Source organism: Myripristis murdjan, chromosome 10 (assembly GCF_902150065.1).
Source record: "Myripristis murdjan chromosome 10, fMyrMur1.1, whole genome shotgun sequence".
Taxonomy (NCBI): Eukaryota; Metazoa; Chordata; class Actinopteri; order Holocentriformes; family Holocentridae; genus Myripristis; species Myripristis murdjan.
Window position 1 is genome coordinate 12108684 of NC_043989.1, and position 23245 is coordinate 12131928.

At 40.4% G+C, this 23245-nt stretch overlaps 1 protein-coding gene across 5 annotated transcripts in view; it reads left to right on the plus strand.

Moving 5' to 3' along the window:
* Window positions 1-23245, plus strand: part of diaph2 (diaphanous-related formin 2) — a 415888-nt gene that overhangs the window by 93472 nt on the left and 299171 nt on the right. For all 5 annotated transcript variants that reach the window (XM_030062123.1, XM_030062125.1, XM_030062126.1 and 2 more), the window contains one exon: window positions 15382-15521. In XM_030062123.1, the coding sequence (XP_029917983.1) occupies window positions 15382-15521 (140 nt within the window). The remainder of the gene's footprint in view (window positions 1-15381; window positions 15522-23245) is intronic.

A 23245-nucleotide genomic window follows, 5' to 3' on the forward strand; every position in this document is an offset into this window, starting at 1 on the left:
TGTTTCTTCATTGTTCCCTTTGTTTATATTTTCCATAACTGCATGTATGGCTCAAGGAGCATTTGACTTTATATCTTCTTGCCTTGGCAAAGAAACTTGCTTTCTGTTCTCTGTAATGCTTCTCCTTTGACATCATACCATGTTCCTGGTCCATGGGAGGCACCACTGCACCTCAGCATCAGAAAGGCAACATGCCACACCTTGGGCATCAGCTTCAATTCAACAGGCAAATTAATCTTGCTTTGTTGGGGTAGTCAGGCCCAGCCTGGGAGAGAGTTCACCTAGGTGCTGCTCTGCTGATGCAAGTGCTTTCTCTCAAGTTGGGAGCCTTCATTTATGGGCAGTTAAAGATCTCTCCATCTGTTATTAGGCGGGGTCTGGGCATGGACGCCTTGATGAATAGGTATTTCTACTGCTATTGAATGGACTGCAGCCTCTCGATGGAGACGAAGTAATGGTGCGGATATTAGAAGAAACTGCTTTTGTTTCCCCAGACCTCAATGAGAATTCATCCAATAAGGCTTGATTAGAAGGGGAGCCCTTTCAAGTCTGAGACACGCGCACAAATGGCAGAAATCATGCTTGTACTCAAGCACTCTCCCTCTCTCTATCTATCTTTCTCACTCAATCTATTTCTCTCAGTTTCTATTTACATACACACACACACACACAAGCACACGCACACACACACACACACACACACACACACTTCTTCTATCTTCCAATACAGATCACCCCTCTCACCCTTATCTGTTAGCTGTGCTGTCTGTGTGATGAGAAGATAATCTCTCAGTATGGGTTTTTCATGGGAAGATATTTCATAGATCATGTTTTTCTTCTGATGGGGATTTCAAATCCTATTTATCTAGCTAACGGGGAAGAGGAGAGGAAATGTATCTGCGGTTATTAGAGATGAGACGACCCCAGCACAGACATGAGAGGAAGATCAAAGCTGACTGCCCTGGAAATAATAACCAAGTCCAATGTACCCAACCCACTGGTTTGATGTTCACGAAATGCCCAGCTTTTCTTAGCTTTGTGAGTTTGTACTTGTGTGTGAGTGTGAGGGAGTGTGTGTATGTGTGCGCGTGCGCAGGCGTGTTCACATGGGTCTTTGCATGCATGTGTGTGTGTATTTACCTGGTCAAAGCTCCGTCAGACAACTAGATAGTCCTGTTTACAATCCTGTCTAAACTGAGGGTCAGAACTCTTTTCAAATACAAACATGTACACACTTACAGTACAAATACACACACACACGCACACAAACACACATACTGGTTATTCTGCTCCTGGCAAGGCAAGGTCCATCCCCGGTCTCCCAGGACTATCACTGTCATAAATCATGCTTGTCCCCTCCATCAGCATCTGTCCACAGAAACCACATAGGGATTGGACATCATTAATGTCTGTGCCAAATCATGTTTACCTAGCCCAGTTTTTGTCCTGAGTCACTGTACATATTTTCCACATTTTCCTTCTCTTCCACCTTTGTTGTTTCATTCATATTCTTGTCAGTTTATGTTCAGGTTAGATAGGCCGACCAGAGAATGATAGGTTGCTGGTGTTGTGTCTGGCACTGATGAGAGTATACTGTATTCCAGCTGCAAAGGTTAAGTACAGAGCACAGTGCCTGAAACAAGTCTAGTGTGGCAGACTGTGTGTGTGTGTGTGTGTGTGCTGGATATGGCTGTTTGTTTAGGAAAATATGTGTATCAGGGTTCATACAGTCATGAATCTGAGCTTTCAGTTTCCAGGCACTGGAAAAGTCATGGAAAATCCTAATTTTATTAAGGTTTTGGGAAAGTCATAGAGAGCTGTTAAACACTGGACCATTTAAAAAAACAATTAGCTAGAGTGTGGAGTTGTTGTGGTGATGCTTTAGGACAGGGGTGTCAAACTCGTGCCATGGAGGGCCGAGAGGCTGCAGGTTTTCATTCCAACCAAGAACTCCACCAGGTGATTTCACTGATCACCCTATCTCGAAACAGAGAGGCGGGACTAATCAGTGAAATCACCTGGTGGAGTTGTTGGTTGGAATGAAAACCTGCAGCCTCTCGGCCCTCCATGGCACGAGTTTGACACCCCTGCTTTAGGATTTCTCTTGTGTGTGTTAATGTATCAGTTTGTCTCAGTCTGGGGAAAAAAGTTTTTCGCCAGACTGAGGTGTTATAATTAACCACTGTGAGTAAATACAATTCACATATCTGGTCACACCAATTGCATTTTCTCAGGTTGTCCTGGAAGAACAAAGTTTCTGTTATTCGTTTGTTCAGGAAATGCTCATATACAGTATTTGAAACTTTCACAACATGTACAGGTTAAAATGCACCTTTTAAGCGGCAGCTCTTAAAAATAATTTGTTTTGGTTCTTTAAATTATGCTAAAATGCATGCCAAAGTCACTGAAAACCACTGGTGAAAGACAATATGAACCATGGTCTATGGAAACCAAATTTCAAAACACAAAACTTACAGTTTTGTAGTGTCAAGTCACAAACTGACGTATAATCTGTCTCCTGTTCATCCTCCTCACTCGCTCTCTCTGTAGCAATGTAGCAAGGTGACAGGCTGACTCATGCGCTCTCAACATGGCTAGAGCAACATCAACCCTGCATACTCTACCAGTCTATGCTGGTTGAGGGTTCTGTTCATGATATGTTTTGCTTCGGGTTGTGTATACACAAAGCCTGAAGCAACTTATCATTAAGTCAACAAAGACAATTGAAGTGTTGTTTATCTTACCTGTTGGGATTGCAGTTCAGCTGAATTGCTTGGGAGAGTAGAGCAGAAAAGAAGAATAAAGCAGGTAGAGTAACCCAGACTTTGTGCCCTCATCGCATGTTTGCCCTATGTATGTTTTATCTAGGTTAGTCCCTTACAGAGAGGGTCTGTGAAGGAGGAAGGAGTGTAGAGGAGCATACCGCATCAGAACAGCTTCAGTACTGTTGCTCATTTATTCATTGTTTTAGTGCTGTTTCCCTTTTTTTCTTAGCTCTTTTGTAGTCCTTTTCCAAAGTTTTAGTTGCTAGCTGGATCTCTTGGCTTCATACCCAAGCTCCCTGGGCTGGAAAACAGAAGAGTACAGAGAGTTCATTAGACCTTCACAATGCAATCAATGCAGCAGAGACCACGGCAAAAACCTAAATGAGATCCACTGTGACTTTACCTGCTTAATGGCTTGCTTGTTAACCCCCTCCTCCACCACATTGGGAGTGTATGGCAAAAAGCGTCTGGATTAGCTGATATGCCTTTCGAGGTGTTTTCTGACATTATTGCATCCTTCAAATCCTTCATGTCAGCGTGGAAATTTGACTGTTTTTCCATCCTTTTGCATATGAAATATCTCGTTCCTTGGTGCTCTCGAGGAATTTTCAGGACTATATTGAACCACTGGGTGACCTTGAATTGATTGGTGAGAGGTTGGAGTGCAGTGCATTACCTTGAAAGCAGTGTGAGTCGGTGTAAGGGTTCGTTATTGAGTTGATTTGGAGGAAGAAAATCCATATGTCTCCTTAATGATCTTCTTCCATCTGGATTTTTATACGCAAACAACACCTGTCCATTAGCCATCTTCAGTCATTCTGTATACAGCACTGTTGTACAGTACTTGTTTTTGATGCAAAAAAAAAAATCATTGTGATATCTTTAAAATAAGCTCAAGTCTTTTGTTGTACATAGCTACACGTAGACACATAACTTTAGACTGTTCTCTGCAGCTAGTGTGCGCTCAATTTTTCTTACTCCACTTTTTTCACTCTATTTTCCCTGACTTTCAGCAAGCTGGCTGACATCTGCTCCTATCTTTATAGAGGTGTCATTGAAATTCAGTGCAGACATGAGTCCTGCAAAGCAACGGGAGAATGACTTGAGAAATATTCCGGCACTACACCATACACAAACATGCTCGTATACACCCATACACACTCACACACTTGCACACACACACACACACACACACACACACACTCTTGCACAGCAGACATGCTCCAAACTTGTGATTTAAGCATTACAGCATTCCCTGTTGCCAGGCATTAATTAACTCTAGCATTATTGGCCTTTATTAAATATGCACAGAAAAGTAGATCACCTTACTAAATAAGGTGATAACGAAGTGCTTTGAATATGATTCCAGTATATTATAACAATGTATGAGTAACATGAATATGTTACATGTCAGTGTGAGTGCATGTGTATGTGTGTGTGTGTGTGAGTGTGTGTGTGTGTGTGTGTATGCATGTAGAGTGAGTAAGTAAGTAAGTAAACTTTATTATCCCCTAGGGGCAATTCGTTGTTCAGCCAGCAGAGAATAAATGTTACTTGCATTGGAATGTAAAGAGACATTCTTCTCTGTCCAAACAAGTTGCTACAGTGCAGGTATGGAAATCAATAGGGTAAGGCCAGATTTCTGACCCAGAGTGTCTGGAAACCAATACCAGGTCCCAACTTCTGCCCTTTCTAAGAAGCAGATTATTTGTTGGAGCCCCGAGAGAATAAAAGGAAAAGAGGGGAATCATTCCAAACTCAGCAAAATCTATTGTTGCCTAACTTGAATTTAGATGTGAAAGACTCACTGAATGAAAACGCTGCAGTAGATCCATATGACATACTTTACATATGGCCCTACATTACAGTAGGGCCATCTGAGTTGAATTAGACTCTCTCTCTCTCTCTCTCTCTCTCTCTCTCTCTCTCTCTCTCTCTCTCTCTCTCTCTCTCTCTCTCTTTCTCTCTCTCTCTTTAGAAAAAAGTTTTTGAGTGTTTGGTGTCTGCAGGAAATAATTCATCTTTACTGTTACATCCTCTCTCTTTCACTGAATGTGAGTACTATAAAGTCTTTTCCAAAAAAGAGCTCTTTGATGTGTATTTTATTTTATTTTATTTTATTGTATTTCATTTTTATTTTATTCATATTAATTTCCCTTGCTTATTGTAGCTTCCCTCTTCTTCCTCTCCCTCCTGCCCGTTTCTCCAGGATTTTATCTTATTTGTCAGTAAACAACCACGAGTTGTTTTGGGACAGGTTTCCTTTCTTTTCTCCTTTTCTCATCATTAGCTACTAACATCCCCCTTTTTGCCTCTGGGTGGTTGGCTTGGATGTTGGATCATGTTTTATTTTATTCACGTGCATTTAAAATTCGGCTTACAATCGCCCCAATTTAACAGGATGGTGAAGATTGTTGCTTGGCTTTCACTCAAGTCTCTTGTTCACTGGAAGTTTTATCTTAATTTTTTTTGTTCAATCTTTTAATGGATGACTTTATAGTTTCAGTTAAACTCAGCTAGACAAAATCCTTTCCTTCCTTGAATACACACACACACACACACACACACACACACACACACACACCACCGCCCTTCTAATCGGTCTCTGTGTATTCTGTATTCTGTATCATTGCAGAAGTCTTTCGAATGCTATTAGTGAAATCATTGATGATGCTCTATTGCAGGTCAACTCTCGGTGGGATTCAGTAAGCCAAGCAAGTTTGCTGACAATGTATATTGGTCTGCTCTAACCTTGTCTATAACTGGGGCACAGCCAGCAGAGCAGAGACATTTGAGGCAAACTGTGTGTGTGTGTGTGTGTGTGTGTGTGTGTGTGTGTGTGTGTGTGTGTGTGTGTGTGTGTGTGTGTGTGTGTGTGTGTGTGTGTGTGTGTGTGCGCGGAACTTTTCTTCAAAGCTTGAACTGGCTGGCTGGGGTCAGGCTAAAGGTGTCAAAGGGAATGTAGGAGGTGAGCCACTTCCAAGTGGTAAACACACTGGTTGTTAGTCAGGTAAGGGTCAAGGTGGAAATATCACACACGGGTTAACTTTGAACTGACTTTGGCTTTGACTTTGACACGATTTAAGCAAGAAAGGTGGGTGGAAGAAAAACACTCGAGGATCAAAAGGTGTTTAATTCTTGTTTTTAGATTTTTTGGTTATTTGAAGCTTCTCATATAATTGAAAAAGTGCACAGTCAGTGAGGACATACCAAGGAACATATTTATTACCACTGATATGGCTTGCAACAAAGACGGCATGTTTTAGCTGTCTGTTCTGACCTTTAGCGTTTGCTGCTGGAGCTTATTTTGTAAAGGAATGCATTTAAGTTATTTGCACATCTTTGTCATTGAAAAGCCTGAAATTATGGTTAAAGGCATATAAGGCTTTTTCTATTTTAAGCATACAAATGTCCAAAAAAAAAAAAAAAAAAGTGAAAGAAAAATTCAAAGCCTACAGTGGCTTGCTTCGTTTCTGTTTTGTTTGAAAGTTTAAAACCCATTTATAAGAACATGGCCTCCCTTTAATAAAAACATATCCCAGTATAAATTCAAATTATGAATAAATAAATATGATATCTATTCAACCCCACGGTTGAATAGTTATCATTTTTATGTCTGACCTTTCAACATATTTATGCATACAAAAACACATGTGTGCATGCACACACACTCACTCTCTCTCTCTCTCTCTCGCTCTCTCTCTCTCTCTCTCTCACACACACACACACACGTGTGCACACATATGAGTCTCTCAGTCTCTTCTCTACAACAAAATTATTTTCATTTGTCTCATTCCAGCCATGTTAGTCATTTAATTGTCTTCATAAAATATTGTGCTGCTTTTTTTTTATATTAAAATAAACAGAGTATGAAATTGTTTAATGCTGAAAGATCTCAAGGCCCTGTACTGTCACTGGAGGTTCTTCCTCTTTACCTGAGGGCTCAAAGCACACTCACACACTTGCACCCACACAGAAAAGTGATGACTTGGCTACCACCCAGTAGCCAATGTTTCTTACAAATTGAAAACTCGGTTTTGTTTTCAAGCAGTTCCCATCCCAGCCCAATCTCCCATTGTTTCTTTTTGTATTTTTTTTCTCCCAGTCTGCCCCTCTGTGGTGGTCAACATGTCTGTGGACACAAGATGTAATACCAGTCCCTGATTATTGAGGGAATGCTGTTACTGTGTCTGTGTTTTCATCAAATGGTAGTTGGGCAGACACATGAAAATAAAGCTGCACTGGCTCAACATAGCAGGCAGTGAATCTATATACATAGAGGGAGTAAAAAAACAACCCTGGTGTGTACAAACATTTCTTCCAGAGTTCAAAAACAGCTCCCTATGGAAAGAGAGAATGAACGAGAGACAGACAGGATAGAGAAAATAAAAAAGGAAGGAAAGAGAATGAATTGGAGATGGAGGAGGTAGAGAAAGGGGTGAAATGCTCAGCCACATGGCCTGGTGGGAAATCCCCCGCTGAGCTGGGAGCCCTGCGCCCTGGCTAGATGAAATGTCTTATCTGCCTGCAGCAGGGCTCTGTCCTTTAAGTAGGGCGAGGGAAAACTCATTGTCCGGCCAGCCAGCATCTCAACTGATCCGTGTTCCAACTGACCTTTAGCACCGCTGCCACAGACACATGCCAAACTTTTGATTGCAGTATTTTCCCTGCCATTATAAGACTTAGGCGCAGCACCCAAGAGGCTTTACGTAGCCCTCAAGTCGATTGAATGGGAAATATTGCGGGAAAAACGTAAAAAATTATAATATGAAGTGCTCAATCTAAAATACATCAACCTAATAAAAACATTTTGCCTGTCAGTCTGTGGAAGCGGAGCCTCATAGGTGGACCCCCCACACAAATGTGACCAAGTCAAATGTGAACTTGCACTTTCCAAAAAGAAAAGGTTTGCTATACAACCTGTTTGGTCTAGTAGCTCTGCCTTTACTAATGTTTTGCAGAAACATTCAGGTCAGCTCTGGCTGCAGGCTCACCTTACTGATCAGAGGGAAATTGCTCACTCACTCAGTCATTTACTCACTCATTCACTCACTCACTCTGTCACACACAAATGCTCTCTCTCTCTCTCTCTCTCTCTCTCTCTCTCTCACTCTCCTCTCTAACCCCCTCCCAGTGAGATAGCACCTAAGCCTTAACCCTTGATTGTATTAAATATAGGTTTGCATGTTTATTTAATGTCTGTCATCTGTGTGCGTGCGTGCGTGCGTGCGTGCGTGCGTGCGTGTGTGTGTGTGTGTGTGTATGTGTGTGTGTGCGCGCAAGCATGCTTGTGTGTGTGCTTGCTGCATTGGTTGTGTTAGCAACACAGTTTATATAGGTTGTGTTTATCATAAAATCATGTGACATTTGTCGCCACCTGACCGGTCACTGTCTTTTACCTCTTCTTGTTGGGGTATCCTTCCTCCCAACCAATCAGCCAACCCCTAATGAGCAGGAAATTAAGTTATAACGTGGCTATCATGCTGCTTGATGTGCACTAATTGCCAAGATTGTATCTGTAGTTTTCCAAAGACCAGTGGGGCGCTCTGGTAATTTTAATTAATCACACACAAAGCAGAAGTAATTAGATTTTTCATTATTCTTTAACTTTTTTTTGTTTAAGAATTTATTTAGGAGAAAATATCTTAATATGTTTCAGTTCGTTACTTCCCAATAACAATCATATTGTAGACATGCTACATTCTGAGAACGTTGCCCTGCAAGTACCTCTAGTCTATTAAAAAATTTACTATCACATCATCCAGTATTATTAATATGTGTCCTCTGTCCTGTGCAATTATTTGCATGGCCAGACTCTTGATTTAAATGATAAAATGTCGATGTAGTCACCAAGAATGGTCACATGAAGGAGTTGCCACGTATTCCTTGGTCCTACACCACAGAGATGTAAAACAATTAGTCTTTCTCAAAGTAATAAGAATATTTTGTGAAAAAATAAAAAGTTCTTTATTATATGAGACCATGGTAGCTTGCTGATTTAGATTTATTTATATTGTTGGCAAGAACATTCTCACATAAGTGCTTGAACAACTTGCTGATTTTTCTTATTTAGAAGTGTTTCTGTGCTATTGCTTAAATGTCATGCAGGCCTGTGATGAGTCATGCCATTCGAAGGAATATAGTAATGTCGTGATTTTTCTCCAAGGGGAATCACACTCACAGACACAAAAGCATTAGCACAAGATATTAATTGAGGCAGATGACACAGGGCTTTCTTGCTTGCCATCTAAGAAAATCATTCTAGCATGGTAACCTCATGCTGGGATGAATTACAGTGATACATGTGTACACTGCTATTCCCCACTTACATCAATTGCTACAGTAATTATACCTCTTCAGCTCATAACACACACTCAGATAAAGGAGTTGGGAAAACATAGGTTGGAAGATAGCATGGGTGTTTGTGTGTATGTGTGTGTGTGAGAGAGAGAGAGGTAGAGAGAGAGGTACAGAGGTAGACTGAATGAAAGAAGCAGAGGCAATCAGCTATCTCCCTGCTCTAGTCTTCCAGACACGTTGCCGCCATGTGGTTTCCTGGTAAGCTGACAAAGAAGCTGAATAATGTATCTATCACTCTGCCTGAGTGCGCCGAGCACTGGGCACTGAGGAAGCTGCCAGCTTGTTATAGGCTCATTACAGGTGAAAATGACGTGTGGAGGTGCAGCCGCCTTGGCATTGTCTCCCTGCCCTGCCCTCGATAGAAATCAGAGCACTCCCTCACTCCCAGGGCATAGAGAACGGGAGATGGAGGTGAGAGAGAAGGAGGGAATGAGCCTCAATGCTCCCCTAACCCCCCAAAATGAAATTGACAGGCCTGCTGAAGTAATTGCTCCCAGCACTATTTTCTTTGGCAGGAAATACTGTTATCGACAAATAGGGGATTCAATAAGCGGCAGGAGATGAGGCTCTAGGCTGTGGTCAAAAGGCTGTATCTGTCCTCTGCTGTTGAGGTTGCTGTGTGTCCTGATGCTCTATCTCCTTGCCCTTGTGTCTCTCTCTCTCTCTCTGTCTCTCTCTCTTTCTCTCTCTCTCTCTCTCTCTCTCTCTCTCTCTCTCTCTCTCTCTCTTTTTAGCTCAACCCCCACCATTCTCTAGGTCCCTCATACTGCCTGTGCCTCTCTCTCATAAGATAAGATAAGAAACTTTATTGTCATTGTACTGCTGTGCAAGACAACACTACAAAATTACAAAAACAGACACTCCTCTTTTCTCTCTCTTGTTATATCTCACTACTTCATCACATACTACCAGCACAACTTCTGTTTTTTTCCCCATCCCTAAATCCTCCCCTTCTCCCCTTCTCTTGGGTCTCTTTTTGACCATTTTCCTCTGTTGACCATTTCTGTGAGCCTGAAGGGGAAAACTCTATTACTCAGTAGCCAGCAGGTACCGCTGCCCCCCTCTGACTGTTGCTGTGCTGTTGCTGCGGTGGTGTAATGTTGATAACATCCCAAAGGATCCCATTGATTTGGGCTAGGGTCATTAAGCAGCAGTTTATGGTCAGTGTCTTTGGTTTCCAGAGGTAAAGGTCACAGAATACAGTGAAACCAGAGCTCTAGCTTTTCTGGACATAGTGGTATGCTTGATGGGAACTGCTGAGAGGAAACAAGATAAATAAAAAACATTATATGTATGTTTGCCTCATATTGCACCATGTATTATTCCGGAAGCTGTGAGCTAAAAATATAAAATGGCCAAATCTGTCATATCCAGAGATGGATTTGATTGTATGTGAGATTCGTCAAATTTGGTGTCCTGTGCTCAGTTTATAAGTGCTCAGTTTTAATTAATTTTATGTCTGATGAGCCAACCCCTTAGTCTACATAACATTACCCATACGATTACCCAAAATTTGATCAGAGCTGATTTATGACACATGAAAGGAAGACAGGGTGTCTCATGAAGAATTTGTAATACACAAAGTTGAAGCAAAGAACCACCTTCTGGTCACGGCAACAGTAAAAAATAGGGAGAGGGAATTGATTTACAGAGTGATATGATAAAATAAATAAATAAACAAATAAATAAGGAATATATTTTTTTTTAAAACTCAACATGATTTTGATACAGGTCAGACAGCCAAGCAGCCCAAATGCTACCCACTCATCCAGCCAATTTTATTCAACTCAAATACGGTATTGTAGACATTAATAATCTGCCAAAATGATACTGACGATACACCAGTGTTATTTGCTGGAAAATAATCAGTGTTGAAGCAGTTATTTTTTAAAAAATGGTTCAGGGTGTGGCAGCTAACGCAGACCAACATAGTTAGCTTTATGCTCAAATTTCAGGAATGAGTGATTAAGATTGAAGCGGACTACATGTGCATTACATAATTTGAATACATAGTACAGCCAATCAGCAATGGGTATTCACTTTGTCCTAACATATACATGTTCATGCATGGCCTCATGAGTAAAACTATATAGTGTTCATACTAAGATACATACATAAGATTAATGCATAGACCTTTTTTTTTTTTTTATTGAGACGACTGAGGATTATTGAGTTTTGATGGAAAATGCAATTCACTTGAAATGTGTACATAACAACTTGACAATGTAGAAAGAGGAGACTTGATAATTTTTTCCACAGCTCAAAGAATTTCAAGAGGAAATTGTGTTGTAATCTCACAGATGCAAGAAAAGAGACACTTGTCACAGTCCATTGACTATAAAGGATAAAGTTCTTGTGTACCTTGTTCAAAAGTGAGTCATACATGAAAGGTGGCTTTTCTCAGCACTGACTTTGAGAGTTTGTCTCAAGAAAATAAGATGTTGCCACTGGGGGGAGGGAGGAGGGGGCAACAATGATTTTTTTTCCACGCCCCCCCACTTTTTGAAGTTTTTTTAAAAAAGCAAGTACAAAATTGTGATTGCTGTGACTGAACCCACTATAAAGACTGATGTGCATCAGTGTCTAAATGGAATCTTGAAGTGAACCACTTGTCAAAAGTTGCCAGGTTTCCCCTTGAGGATCCATTGAGCATTTGTCTGTCTGTCTCTTTCTACTGTAGCTTCCCTCCAATCTATCCTTTAATCTTTACACACATCTACTGCTAAAGTGCTACATTCATTTATCTTTGTGTAGCTGTGGTCAAAATGCCCCAAAAAAAAAAAAGCACACCAAAAATCTGAGGCTGAAAGGTCCACGGAGAAAGAGAGCTCTGGGGTAGGTGATAGTTGAGAAATACAAATGGTAATGAGAAGGATCCTCACCTGTCCCTGTAGCCTTATAACTGCTTCGAGCCAGGTAAGTACTAAGCCAATCATGTCACTGCCCTCAACACTCACCCAGTGGTGCTTAAGAGAGAGATGAATGGCACGATTGTTAGTATAGATGGAGCCAAGAGACAGACAAAAGACAGAGGTGCTGTAAATGGACACATTACATCAAATAGTAGGAAATGAGGAAGTGTGCATGATAATTGTTTGAGGCTCGGGTTGAATGCTCTTTAAATCTACACTTTCTCTCCTCAAGCTCGCTTAAGTCAGGCTGAAGACAGTGAAATGTAATAGAGATAATCTTAGCATGTTGAGTCAGTTTAAGCACATGCATTTTTGTTGCTTTTCCTAAAGTTCAGGCCCAGGAATGTGATTTACTCCAAACATTATTAAATAAATTCCTCTGGTTATGTGATTATGTCACCAATCAGACCATGAACTCAGATTATACCTAATGAACACAAATATTTGTGGCATGCTGATGCTAGACTGCTCCTGTTTTCTCCGGCAATCAGCAAGCTGATTCTTTCACTTTTGCTCTGCATTGTGGGAGTGCAGTAGGCCTCTATTCCATTCAGATAAATGAGCTATCTTATTACTTCCCAAACTGCCTATTAGCACAGCTCTCTTGGTGGGGAACCAGCAGTCTAGGGGTGAACATAGTGAAGATGATGTCGCCTAACATTCTGGTCCAAATATATCTAATGTTTTCTCACTTTGTTTTGTACTGTACTCAGGGCTAAATCAGTTTTATCAATTAATTTGAATTTGTGGTGTAGGACGATTTTTTTTAAATTTAAAATCGTTTTTCCCTTTAACTTCCTCTGCCGTCGCTCCCCTTGGGCTCCAGTAGTTAACAGTGGGCTCCGCCCTCCCCCCAGTGTTTATTTCCCACAGAGATACACACACAACAACATGGCACCAAGCAGAGTTTGCGGTCTTGTCAGTAGTTTGGAACTTGTTCGTTTTTGTGGCGTCAGACCTCGAACAAACCCACGGTCCACTGCAAAGTTTGTTTAAAGGCTGTTGCAACTAAAAGCAGCAGCATGACCAATTTATTTCAACATCTCAAACAGAGGCATGCAGTGGAGTGGGAGACTGCAGCTGCTAAAAAGCAGGCAACATTAGCGGAATCAATTTCCCATTGTATCCTGTATGACAAGAAAGCGGCTTAAAATTGTAAATTGAGTTTGACGTGAAAAAATCGAAGATTTTATTTTTAGGCCATACCACCCAGCTCTGACTGAAAAACACACCTGGATTGTGGCTCACTTTGACAACATAACGTAAAAATGACAAATTTGTTTACGTGTTGCCTTCTGTGGAGCTTGTATGGGGAATAGTAGTAAAGTTATGCACTAAAAGTTATTAACCTCTCACCTTGTTCACACTGCAAATCCTGGAAATATCGTATGTCATGTTTGCAATTGGAGACTTTTGATGCGGTGAAATTAATGGTTTGATTTGGCTCTTGATGCAAATCCTGTCTGACAGAAACTATGTCTGCCATACTAGTGACAAGTGTTGATCTAAATTACATTGATTGCTCTGGATGATAAACCTTTTATGTTAGAAGTATACATGCACAGATGTGTTTGCAGCTAATACACATAAAAGACATTTCTCAAAATGCACATGTTGCTTTAAGTGGAAAAAGTCCCAAAACATTGTATCTGGAATGAAGAAATGAAGAAGACTAACTGTATTAACAGATAGATGTCGATGCATATTTGAAAAAAAAAAAAAAATGCAGTGGTTTTAAAAATGTGCTCATGTGGCTCTGAAGTCCAGACTCTTATTCAGCACATACCAGATAAAGAATATTTTCAATTCAAGTAAAAGTATGAAAAACACAAAAGTTTGAGTTAAAAGGCTTTCACATGACTGGATGGATATGATGTGAACCTCACTGTAGACTGTTTTCTTTGAAATGTAACAGGTTTGTAGCAAGGCAATAATATTGACTTCATTGTGTCCTGGAAGAGTGAGTGTGTATATCTGTGTGGGTTCCCCTCTGCCAACAGGTAGACTCTTTGTATAAGCATCAGTGTAGCAAGATGTTCCTAGAGCCTCTTTTTGGAGATTATACACAGGAATCCATTTACCACATGAGCTGCTATAAAGGGTTTGCATGTTGAGCGAGCACTTGGCAGCTAACCTCAGTGAATCTCATCCTTTGGGGAGGAACTCATTTGAACCATTTGAGTTTTGGCCGATTGAAAGGAGGAAAAGTTTAGACTCATCTTAAGAACCTCCTATCACTCTGATGTATTGCAGACGGCAGTTGAACAGGAGAGACTTATTATAGGAATGACAGAGAATGAGGAATTTTAAATATTATTAAATGTATTGTGTACGTGAGGAATTTGAAGTAAGACGAAATTTATTGTCAACAGGACTAAATAGTCGTTGGTGCTTAGACCCTGGTTGGAAGTAGATTGCCCGAGGATTTGATCCCATGAATAAAGTTCTTCGATATATGAAACACCACCAGACACTGGTGATGGTGATGAGGAGTGGAGAGATGGATGATGGGATGTCTTAGTAAGAGGGAACCTCTTATCGGATGACTTGATTGGAGAGGGTTCCAGCATCCACAGATGAGGTGGTGATGGGGTGGATGAGGGTCATGCAATGGCCACAGTGCTGCATGACAGCAGAGAGAGGGAACATTTTTAAAGTTTGACTTCTTACAAGTGATTGGCCAAAGGCAAGCGTGTCAGGTTGTGATTGGATGAAGACAAGAATGAGCTGGTTGAGCATTGAGATAGCGGGAAACACTGAAAGTGTGCTTGTGACATAGAGGCCTGAGCAAGGACTCACCTAATTTTTGCGTAGCTTCATTTTTGGCTACATTTTATCGGCAGTGCCTTTGGGAGACTGCAAATATTCCTTTAGTCTGGATATTGGTTATCAAACAGTTGTACCTGTTCAGAACAGAGGATATCAGCTAAGTATAAAATAGACTTGATTCGCATTTGCATATTGAAAATATTGTTGTCTGTTCTAAACAATATCCCATGGAACATTGCTGTTATTTGCTTCTCTTATTGCTAGCACTTTGTAATAGCTTCTTATTTTTTAGTGGTTATACATGAATTGTAAAGAAATGGATAAAATAAATGGTAGGCTTCATCTGACTCGTGTTGCTATTATTTTTCAATTACTTTTCAATGTTTGTGTTTAAGAACATACAGTAGGTTACTGTCACTGCAATTGAATGTCCTGTCATTTTTAGAATTTTCTTATCCTTTGTTATATTTATTTTGTTACTCATTCCTTTCTTTTAAAGTGCTTTAATCATATTACTGGAGGTGTCAAGTTCTTAGTATAAGATAATAATTGTCCTTGTGCTATTTTGTTTGCAGGGTGGGCTGAGAAACAGCAAGCATGAGTGTACACTTTCATCCCAGGAATATGTCCATGAGCTGCGTTCTGGCATCACAGAAGAAAAGCTGCTTAATTGCCTGGAGTCCCTCAGAGTTTCTCTCACCAGTAACCCTGTCAGGTTAGTAACCCACACTCTTTTGTCACACTTGAAACTGCTCCTCGTACCATCGAAATGTCAAATAATATTTGCAAATAGCCTAACTCTTAATATTTATTTAACATGGATCACCTGATCAGTGGCACTTGTCATATCAGTACAGCTAAGATAGTGCCAAGCTGTCTGCTCCTTCCATTTCTTTAAAACTCACACCACATCTCTGGTGCATGAAACAAATTTATAAGCAAATACTTTATTTTAAAGTATTATTGCTGGGTATTCTGTAATTTGACCCAGGTCTTTTTGGCACGATAATTTAAACTGCTTAGTTCACACAGTTACTTATATCTACTTTGGTGGTCTGTCAAGCAGACCATCAGTACAGCTTGCTTTTTGTAACGATTCCAACCTCTCATATTCAATTAGCAGATCATAGTCCAGACTCTGCTGACAGTTTTTTATGGGTCAGGAGTAGCTTTGTCACATTGGCAGTGCCAGTGGGTCTTGTGGAGGACATGTCCTGTACAGTTGCTGCTTTTATGGAAATTGTTTGGCTCACCAGAGTAAAAATATTATAATAGGCTTACCAGTGATTCCCTGCATAATGGTTTGAAAATCGCACTGAACTCCTTTTTTGCGAAGGTTGAAGATGTTAGCAGGACAGCAGGATGCTTGCTTTTTCAGCATTCTTCACAGACTCAACTGCTTGTATGTACAATGAATGAATAAATAACTTAATAAATAAATTAAATAACAATAATGATACAACATTTTTAAAAATTACTTAATGATTTATTTATCAAATAAGAAATATATTTCATGAAATGTTAATAATTGTAAGTTTTTATCCACTCACTATCTGGACCTTTGTTATTGAGCAATCTTTTGTGACTGGTCTTAAGTACAACACCTCTGATTTAAACTCATGTTACATCAACATCTGTACAGCTACTTGGACAGTGCTCCTTTGACAGCTTATTTACTCTCTGAAGAGAAGAATCAGGGACTTTGCAAACTTATTCCGTAAAAGTTCCTCTACATGTCATCCACTTTAATCAGAGAAAGTTGGTGTCTGTTGGACACCATCTATTTCTAATTGGGTGTATGTTAGGAGACCTCACAGGGCCTGTTCCATGTGGAGTGATGGGCTTGGTTAAACAAGAATAGCCCATAGCATCGCCTGTTAAACAAGCATAGCCAATCGTGTGGCCGAATAAACGAGCCGGAGCTTATAGTCACTGGAAGCGCGTCTGTCATCCCACACCACTCTATCCATTAAGCCCTAATAGATAGGAAGTCTAGTTTTCCACATCAGAAAGCCAGCCATTCTCAGAGACCTTAATAAGCACATGGCTCTCACCCAGAGATCAACCATGTGTCATGTGTAACACCCACCCCCAACCTACCCACACTAAAAGTGGCCAGTCCCTGTACTCCCTCTCTTTTAATCTGTTATGAACCTACTTAGAAGTGTGCTTAATATACATTTTTATTATTATCATTATTATTATTTTTTTTTTTTCCCAGTTTATTGTGCATTCCTGTTGAGCTCTGATTGGGTTTTCACTCATTCATTATAAGGCAGCACTGATTTTGGCAGCCTTGCCTCTATTTGGTACCATTGTTCTCTGGTTTTTCTCTTGTAAATGGGATCTTCAAATGTAATTTGGTCCCACTAGTGCAAAGAAACCCTTGGTGACAGCAGATCCTCTCAATTATTTACCAGTCTACTGTTGAAGAGATGTTTCTTAATGTGAATCAATGAATGGTGCATATAAAATGGTCATTGGGTAAGTGGCAGATATTCTTTTATGTCAACTGCGGGTGCAGAGAAAGGACCTGCCAGCATGGGCCCATAGGACCAGTTATTTGATCTGTGTGGTCCTACCAGTAATATCCCTGCATCTTAACCACTTGAAAAAAAAAAGACAACAGATGGGCTTTGTGGTGGTCTCACAAGGAAAATCATGCACGCCCATTGCAACAACAGAAGTGCCACTCACTCCAAGGAAATTACTAGATGCTCATGGCTAATAACAGGAGTGTGAACAAACCTGGGTGCAGAGAAAAGAGACATAACATTGTAAATATACACACATACCATCTGTCTCTGTTTTTGTATCTTTTTATGTATCCACATATATGTATATGGATAGATAGATAAATAGATTCATGTATATGCAGGTGAATAAATTAGTCGTCCCTAGCTAGCTGTCTCCAGCTAGCTGTGGGGAGCCAAGTCAGCCTTTCCACTCTGAAAGGCCAACTGGTGCCGGGGACGTAAGCAAGGCCAGGTTTGCCCTGTGGGTGTTTTGAAATGGCTGAACCTTTGACCATCAAGTAAGGGAACAGCATTTTAAGGAGGAATAGCCTCCCACGGATGGCTAGGTCCATCCAGGAAGAAAGGTACCTTGGGCTGTGTGTGTGCTGAGGACTGTATGAGTGTGGACCGGCACTGTCCCTCCTGCTCATCTTCACGGCTCTCATTATTTCTTCCACTGGGGAAAGGGACAGATTATTTTCTTGAAGCGTGGATAAGGTTACTGCTAATTAATATGAATGCACTTAATTGTTATGGATCACAACCCACAGGAGATGCAAGTGTGGTTTGCTGGTGCTCTGATTCAACTATGTTAATGTAACCTTTGTATGGCATCTTACAGTGTACTTGAAATAAGCATAAAGAAGAAGGTGGATCAGTGCATTCATGCTTGTTTTTAGTCCCATCTTTGGATATTGGTTTGCTGTCCAGCCTTCAAATATGACATTTTATGGTAATTTTGTTGTGAATGATACCTAATAAGATTATAAATTCTACCTGATGAGTTAAATTTCACTAGTAGTAAAAATGTTCACAATGTATTGAGATATACTGGTTATTTATGCACATTGTGATTGTCACTGTGAGGTACTAGTTTTACCTCTCAATTTATAGCAGTATAGAGTATATCTCACAACAGAGACAAACTCCCATTGCAGCAGAAATGCAAATGATTGTGCTGTATTGCCATGGGCTGATTACTCACCAACACTCCACCACTCTTGACTAGGCGAGAAAAATTTTCTGTGTGAGATTGTCTTCCCTGTGTTCATATGATTTGAACGAACTGAGTGCACAGATTTAATACCACAAAATTCTTTTACATCAGGAGAAAGGAGAAGGCATAAGAAAAATGTTGCCTCTGAAATTTAGTTTGAAAACATTTAGTGACATTGTTTTACCACACTAATAAACTTTAATGAATAAAAATCTTAGTTATGTATCACATTTCAGGTAGTGAGAAAAATCCCATATCAGTCATTTAATGGTAACTTGAATGAATGGTTGACAGCTAAATATGACCCCAAACCCCCAAACTCTAGAGGAACAGTGGAAGTACATACCAGTACTATGTTATAAAATGCTAATCAACTTTAGACACTTAAACACTGAATTACCTATTGTCATTAAATTCAGGAATTAGGACTTTGTCTCAAACTTAGTTCAGTAGACTGAAATGAAAGTCTCACCATCAAAGTGTTTCTGTTGCTCACACTGAATGCTTACCACTGCTTTTTGTTGCTCCTGTGATGTTTGGGCAGCCAGCTAATTTGCTCCCAGAGGCATGTGTTTGTCTAATAGTTTAATTGGCTGGGCTGTGCACCTGTTTGGAAGCACAGGTGGCCACAGGGCCACTGTGGTAAGGGCCTTATCTCCCAGGCAGTCCCACACAGGTGTGTGGCATGCAGTCTTTGCAGATCCACCCACAGATGGCATCGCCTGCAGTGTCCGCTGCCTACTCTGTTTCCACATTTTCCTCCTCAGCTGCCATCTTTTCCACTTGTCTCTGTCATTTTGTTCCAGCCAATTATTTATCTCTTACTTTTTTCTCTCCCTTTTAATTCTGTCATCTGGGCACTCGGTTCTTAATTGAGAGGTGTCGGATTGACTAGCCACTTTTCATTCATTTCTTAATCAACTGACTTTTATTTTCTTGTTTAGGGAGAGGGAAAATCTTGTATTTTTCAGCCCTCTTTTGCATAGCCATTTTACTTTTTTCATTCTACTTTTACATTGCGAATTGTGTTGTGATCCATATAAGATCTCAATATTAGTAACAGTTCTTTTTCTTCACACCCACTGAGTCACACACTCCACTGTTCCAATCATCCACATTTTGAAACTTTGGTTTCATATTAATCAGACTTACTGCAAGCCTACTTGCTCGTGTGCTTTATTTGATAATGACGCTCTGAAGCAGTAGGGTTAGAGCCCATTTCCTCTGATCTACCTCAGCTGCCGTTCCATCAATAAATTTCCCAGAATGAGAAAAGGAGAGTGGTTTTAGCAGTTATGGGCTGCAAAGCATACATCCAAGACCCCAGCTTTGAGTTCCTCATGTTAAGCCCTCAGCATTACACTATGACTCTGTCAAATCCTGGCAGTGACTTCCACATTGGATCTGCTAGCTCTCAGATCCCCAACCCATATTTAAGAAAAATTGAACTTGGCTCCTAACTTTTCATTATGTGAAATCTTCATGGTACAACTGAGATATTTTCTCGGGGGCATTTTCTTGTGAGGTCTTTTGTGGAGTCGGTAGAGATTTGCTGACATTACAGTTTCTCTCTGTGTCTGGATATTCAAGGTGCTGGGCTGTTGTGATGATCTTGCTGCTCAACCGCACAGGTCGTCACCATGTCTGAATCAATCTTACCAGATTTCCTCAGTTGAATATTCGTAGCTGAGCATGGAGCATGAACGTGGAGCTCTAGTAATGGGCTTATTATGAGCTTTCAAGTAACCATGCCTGCTGACAGGAAGCTGTTTATCTGACTGTCCTTTTGCCCAGAGTGATAGAACACTGAATAACATGCTAAAAACAAATACCGACTTAGTAAGACTATGGTGCATTCTTTCTTAAAAAAGGATCAATTTAAAAGGCCTTGAAAGAATTTGAAATGCTAGCTCCCAATTTGTATATGCTGTATGTGGTGATGATTTTCTGAGCATACAGGCCACATTTGCATCAACAAAACTAACAGTTTGTATAATATCAAAACATAACTCCAGTTACACTTTCTTGATTTTATTGTGATCTAGGCTACTTACTGCAAGATCACATGAGGGCTTATTCTTTCTTCATTACATTTAAATTCATAGTTTTTGAGTGAGTGAGTGACTTGTTGAAAATGGTGCAGTATGTGAATTTGAACACTTAATCGTGTTGTCAGAACAAACTCTGTAAACACACAAAATGCGCACACACATACAGACACACACACACACACACACACACACACACACACACACACGCACACACACACACACACACACACACACACACACACACACACACACACACACACACACACACACACACACACACACACAGAGCAAAACAGAATAGCGAATGCTATATTGGGCCAGTTTTAGTTTTCAGCCATTGTTTTTATAAGGTTCCCAATTAATTATCTAGATTTGTCTGTTTGACTTTGAGCTTAAGTTTAAAAATGTGGTGAATTTGGCAGACTCAGCTAAGTTCGGAATGCACTGTTTGTGTCAGTGCATTACTGACTTATGAGGCTTTTTATTTGCTTTTTATTTTGTCAAGTGATTTTAACATAGCTACACATAGCATATGTTGCTTAAATAAATGACAAATGTAAAATCTGGTGATCAGTTCCCTAAATGCTGTTAGCTTGCTATCATAATCCTATTCCAGACTGAGTGGACAAGGCTGGGCCTTCAACAGCTGGAAATGTGTGTTAGCCTTCTAACAGCCAACACACTCTCCTACAAAGCCGGCATCAGCCTGGCTATGTGTGTATCTTGGGGAATGTGGGAAAGGGCATATACCCCAGAACAAATCAAAGCGGATGTACCAAATTGGCTATTTTCAGAGCTCAAAATCTCAGCAGCCATGACCTTAACAGTGGAGTAACTGGTAACAACACTTGTGAACCTTGGTGCAGTGTTATGGTTGTTAGCACATTTGAACAGGCAAATTGTTATATTTTGCACATTTATGTTCACCCAGTCTTGTTGTTTTTTTTTTTTCTAGTTGTACCATTAACTTATACCTTAACTTATTTCACTCTTCTCCTGCACCACTTGGCTGAGTCCTTCCCCTCCCCAACCCCCAACCTTGGTCTCCTCTGTCCTGTGTGGGCACCACAGCCAATTAACGCTAACACAAAGGACTACATCCATCAACAGCCACCGACTTTTGTTCACTGCCTTTTATTATCGTGATTGCCTGAACAAATACAAACATCTAAGCATTGCATGGGTTGTTTGTACACCCTTGACAGCTTTGGGCAGAGAACTTGTCTGGTACTGGCACAAAGTGTGGATAGTGTTTTGGAAGAGAGACTACTCTCAACTTAAATGACCTGGCTTGTGGCATACTGGTGTAATGAGGAATCAACACCGCATCGATGAATAATTCTTGTGAGGTATAGGCAGACAGCAAGGTGCCAGCTCTGTCTGCCATGGATTTTTTATTGAGATGAGAAACTGTTTCAACTCTGTCATTTCTGATGTGGAAATTGCTGCCTATCTGAATGAATCACCCGTAATTGATCTTCTGTATTCAAGTTGTGATTCTGGATGGTGCTTTGCACAGCTAAATCAGATCCAGTGTCTCTCTGAAAATTGAAATATGGTATTGTAAGACGTGATGTTCAGAGCAGTCAGAGATCAGAGTGGCAGGCTACCATATTTTCCCAGACCAGTTTTGATTAGTATGTAAATATTACCTCAAACTCCTAGAATTTACGCCAAATTTGGGGACATTAATATTGAAAGCTAACTCAACACCAGTTTCTAACACATTCTGCACACATTTAAAAGATGCAATTTGGCGACAGTTCAGTGGGGACAGTGGAGTGGGGATTCCACTGTGCACACATGCACGCATGCGTGCACACACACGCATACACACACGCACGCATGCGCGTGCGCGCACACACACATATGAATACTGTACATACATACATATATATGCATATAATATTGAGGCAAGACTTGACTTATGTTTACAATATATGAAAATATATTGGGCCTAGATTTTTGATAATTTTTCAGTTTGTGGTTGAAATATTCTTGTTGGCAGAAGTTAGATTGAGAAGGGTGGTTTTTCGCCTGATTCCAACTACCAGATGAAAGGGAGATACGCCTGGCAGAGATCTGCACTCTACTGAATTTACTGAGTCTAGTTTGTACTCTTGTTGTATTTGAAACGTGGGCAATTTGTTCCCAAAGACATTCTGTTTCTGAAAATAATATGTATTTACAAGTTTTGGCAATGCAACATTAACAATTATCAACTTTTACCCAGATGCTGGTCCCATATATGCATGACACCTCCAATTTGAACCGCTGTACTCGAGCCTCCTTGGTCAGATGTTGTGGAGGTGCAGCAGTACAGGACGGGGGAGGTGGCGGAGTGGAACCTATAGTTACATTATAATGGACACTAATCATCATAGTGTATTTAACTTCTTTATTTATTGAATTAGCTAAGATAACATAATTCAAGTTCCCTTATATTCAACTCCCTTGATTTTTTTCCTTTCCCTCTTATAAGTGTGCATCTGGTTATTGCACCAAACTTTCTTCGAGAGAAATTGTGTGCTGTAGGGAGACAGCCAGGGTTGGCGGCAGGGGGTAGCTGCTGAGTGGAGAAATATCAACAAAATCACTCTAAATGCTGAGGCATATTTTATTATTATGACAAGTAAAATGGTACAATTGAAGACAT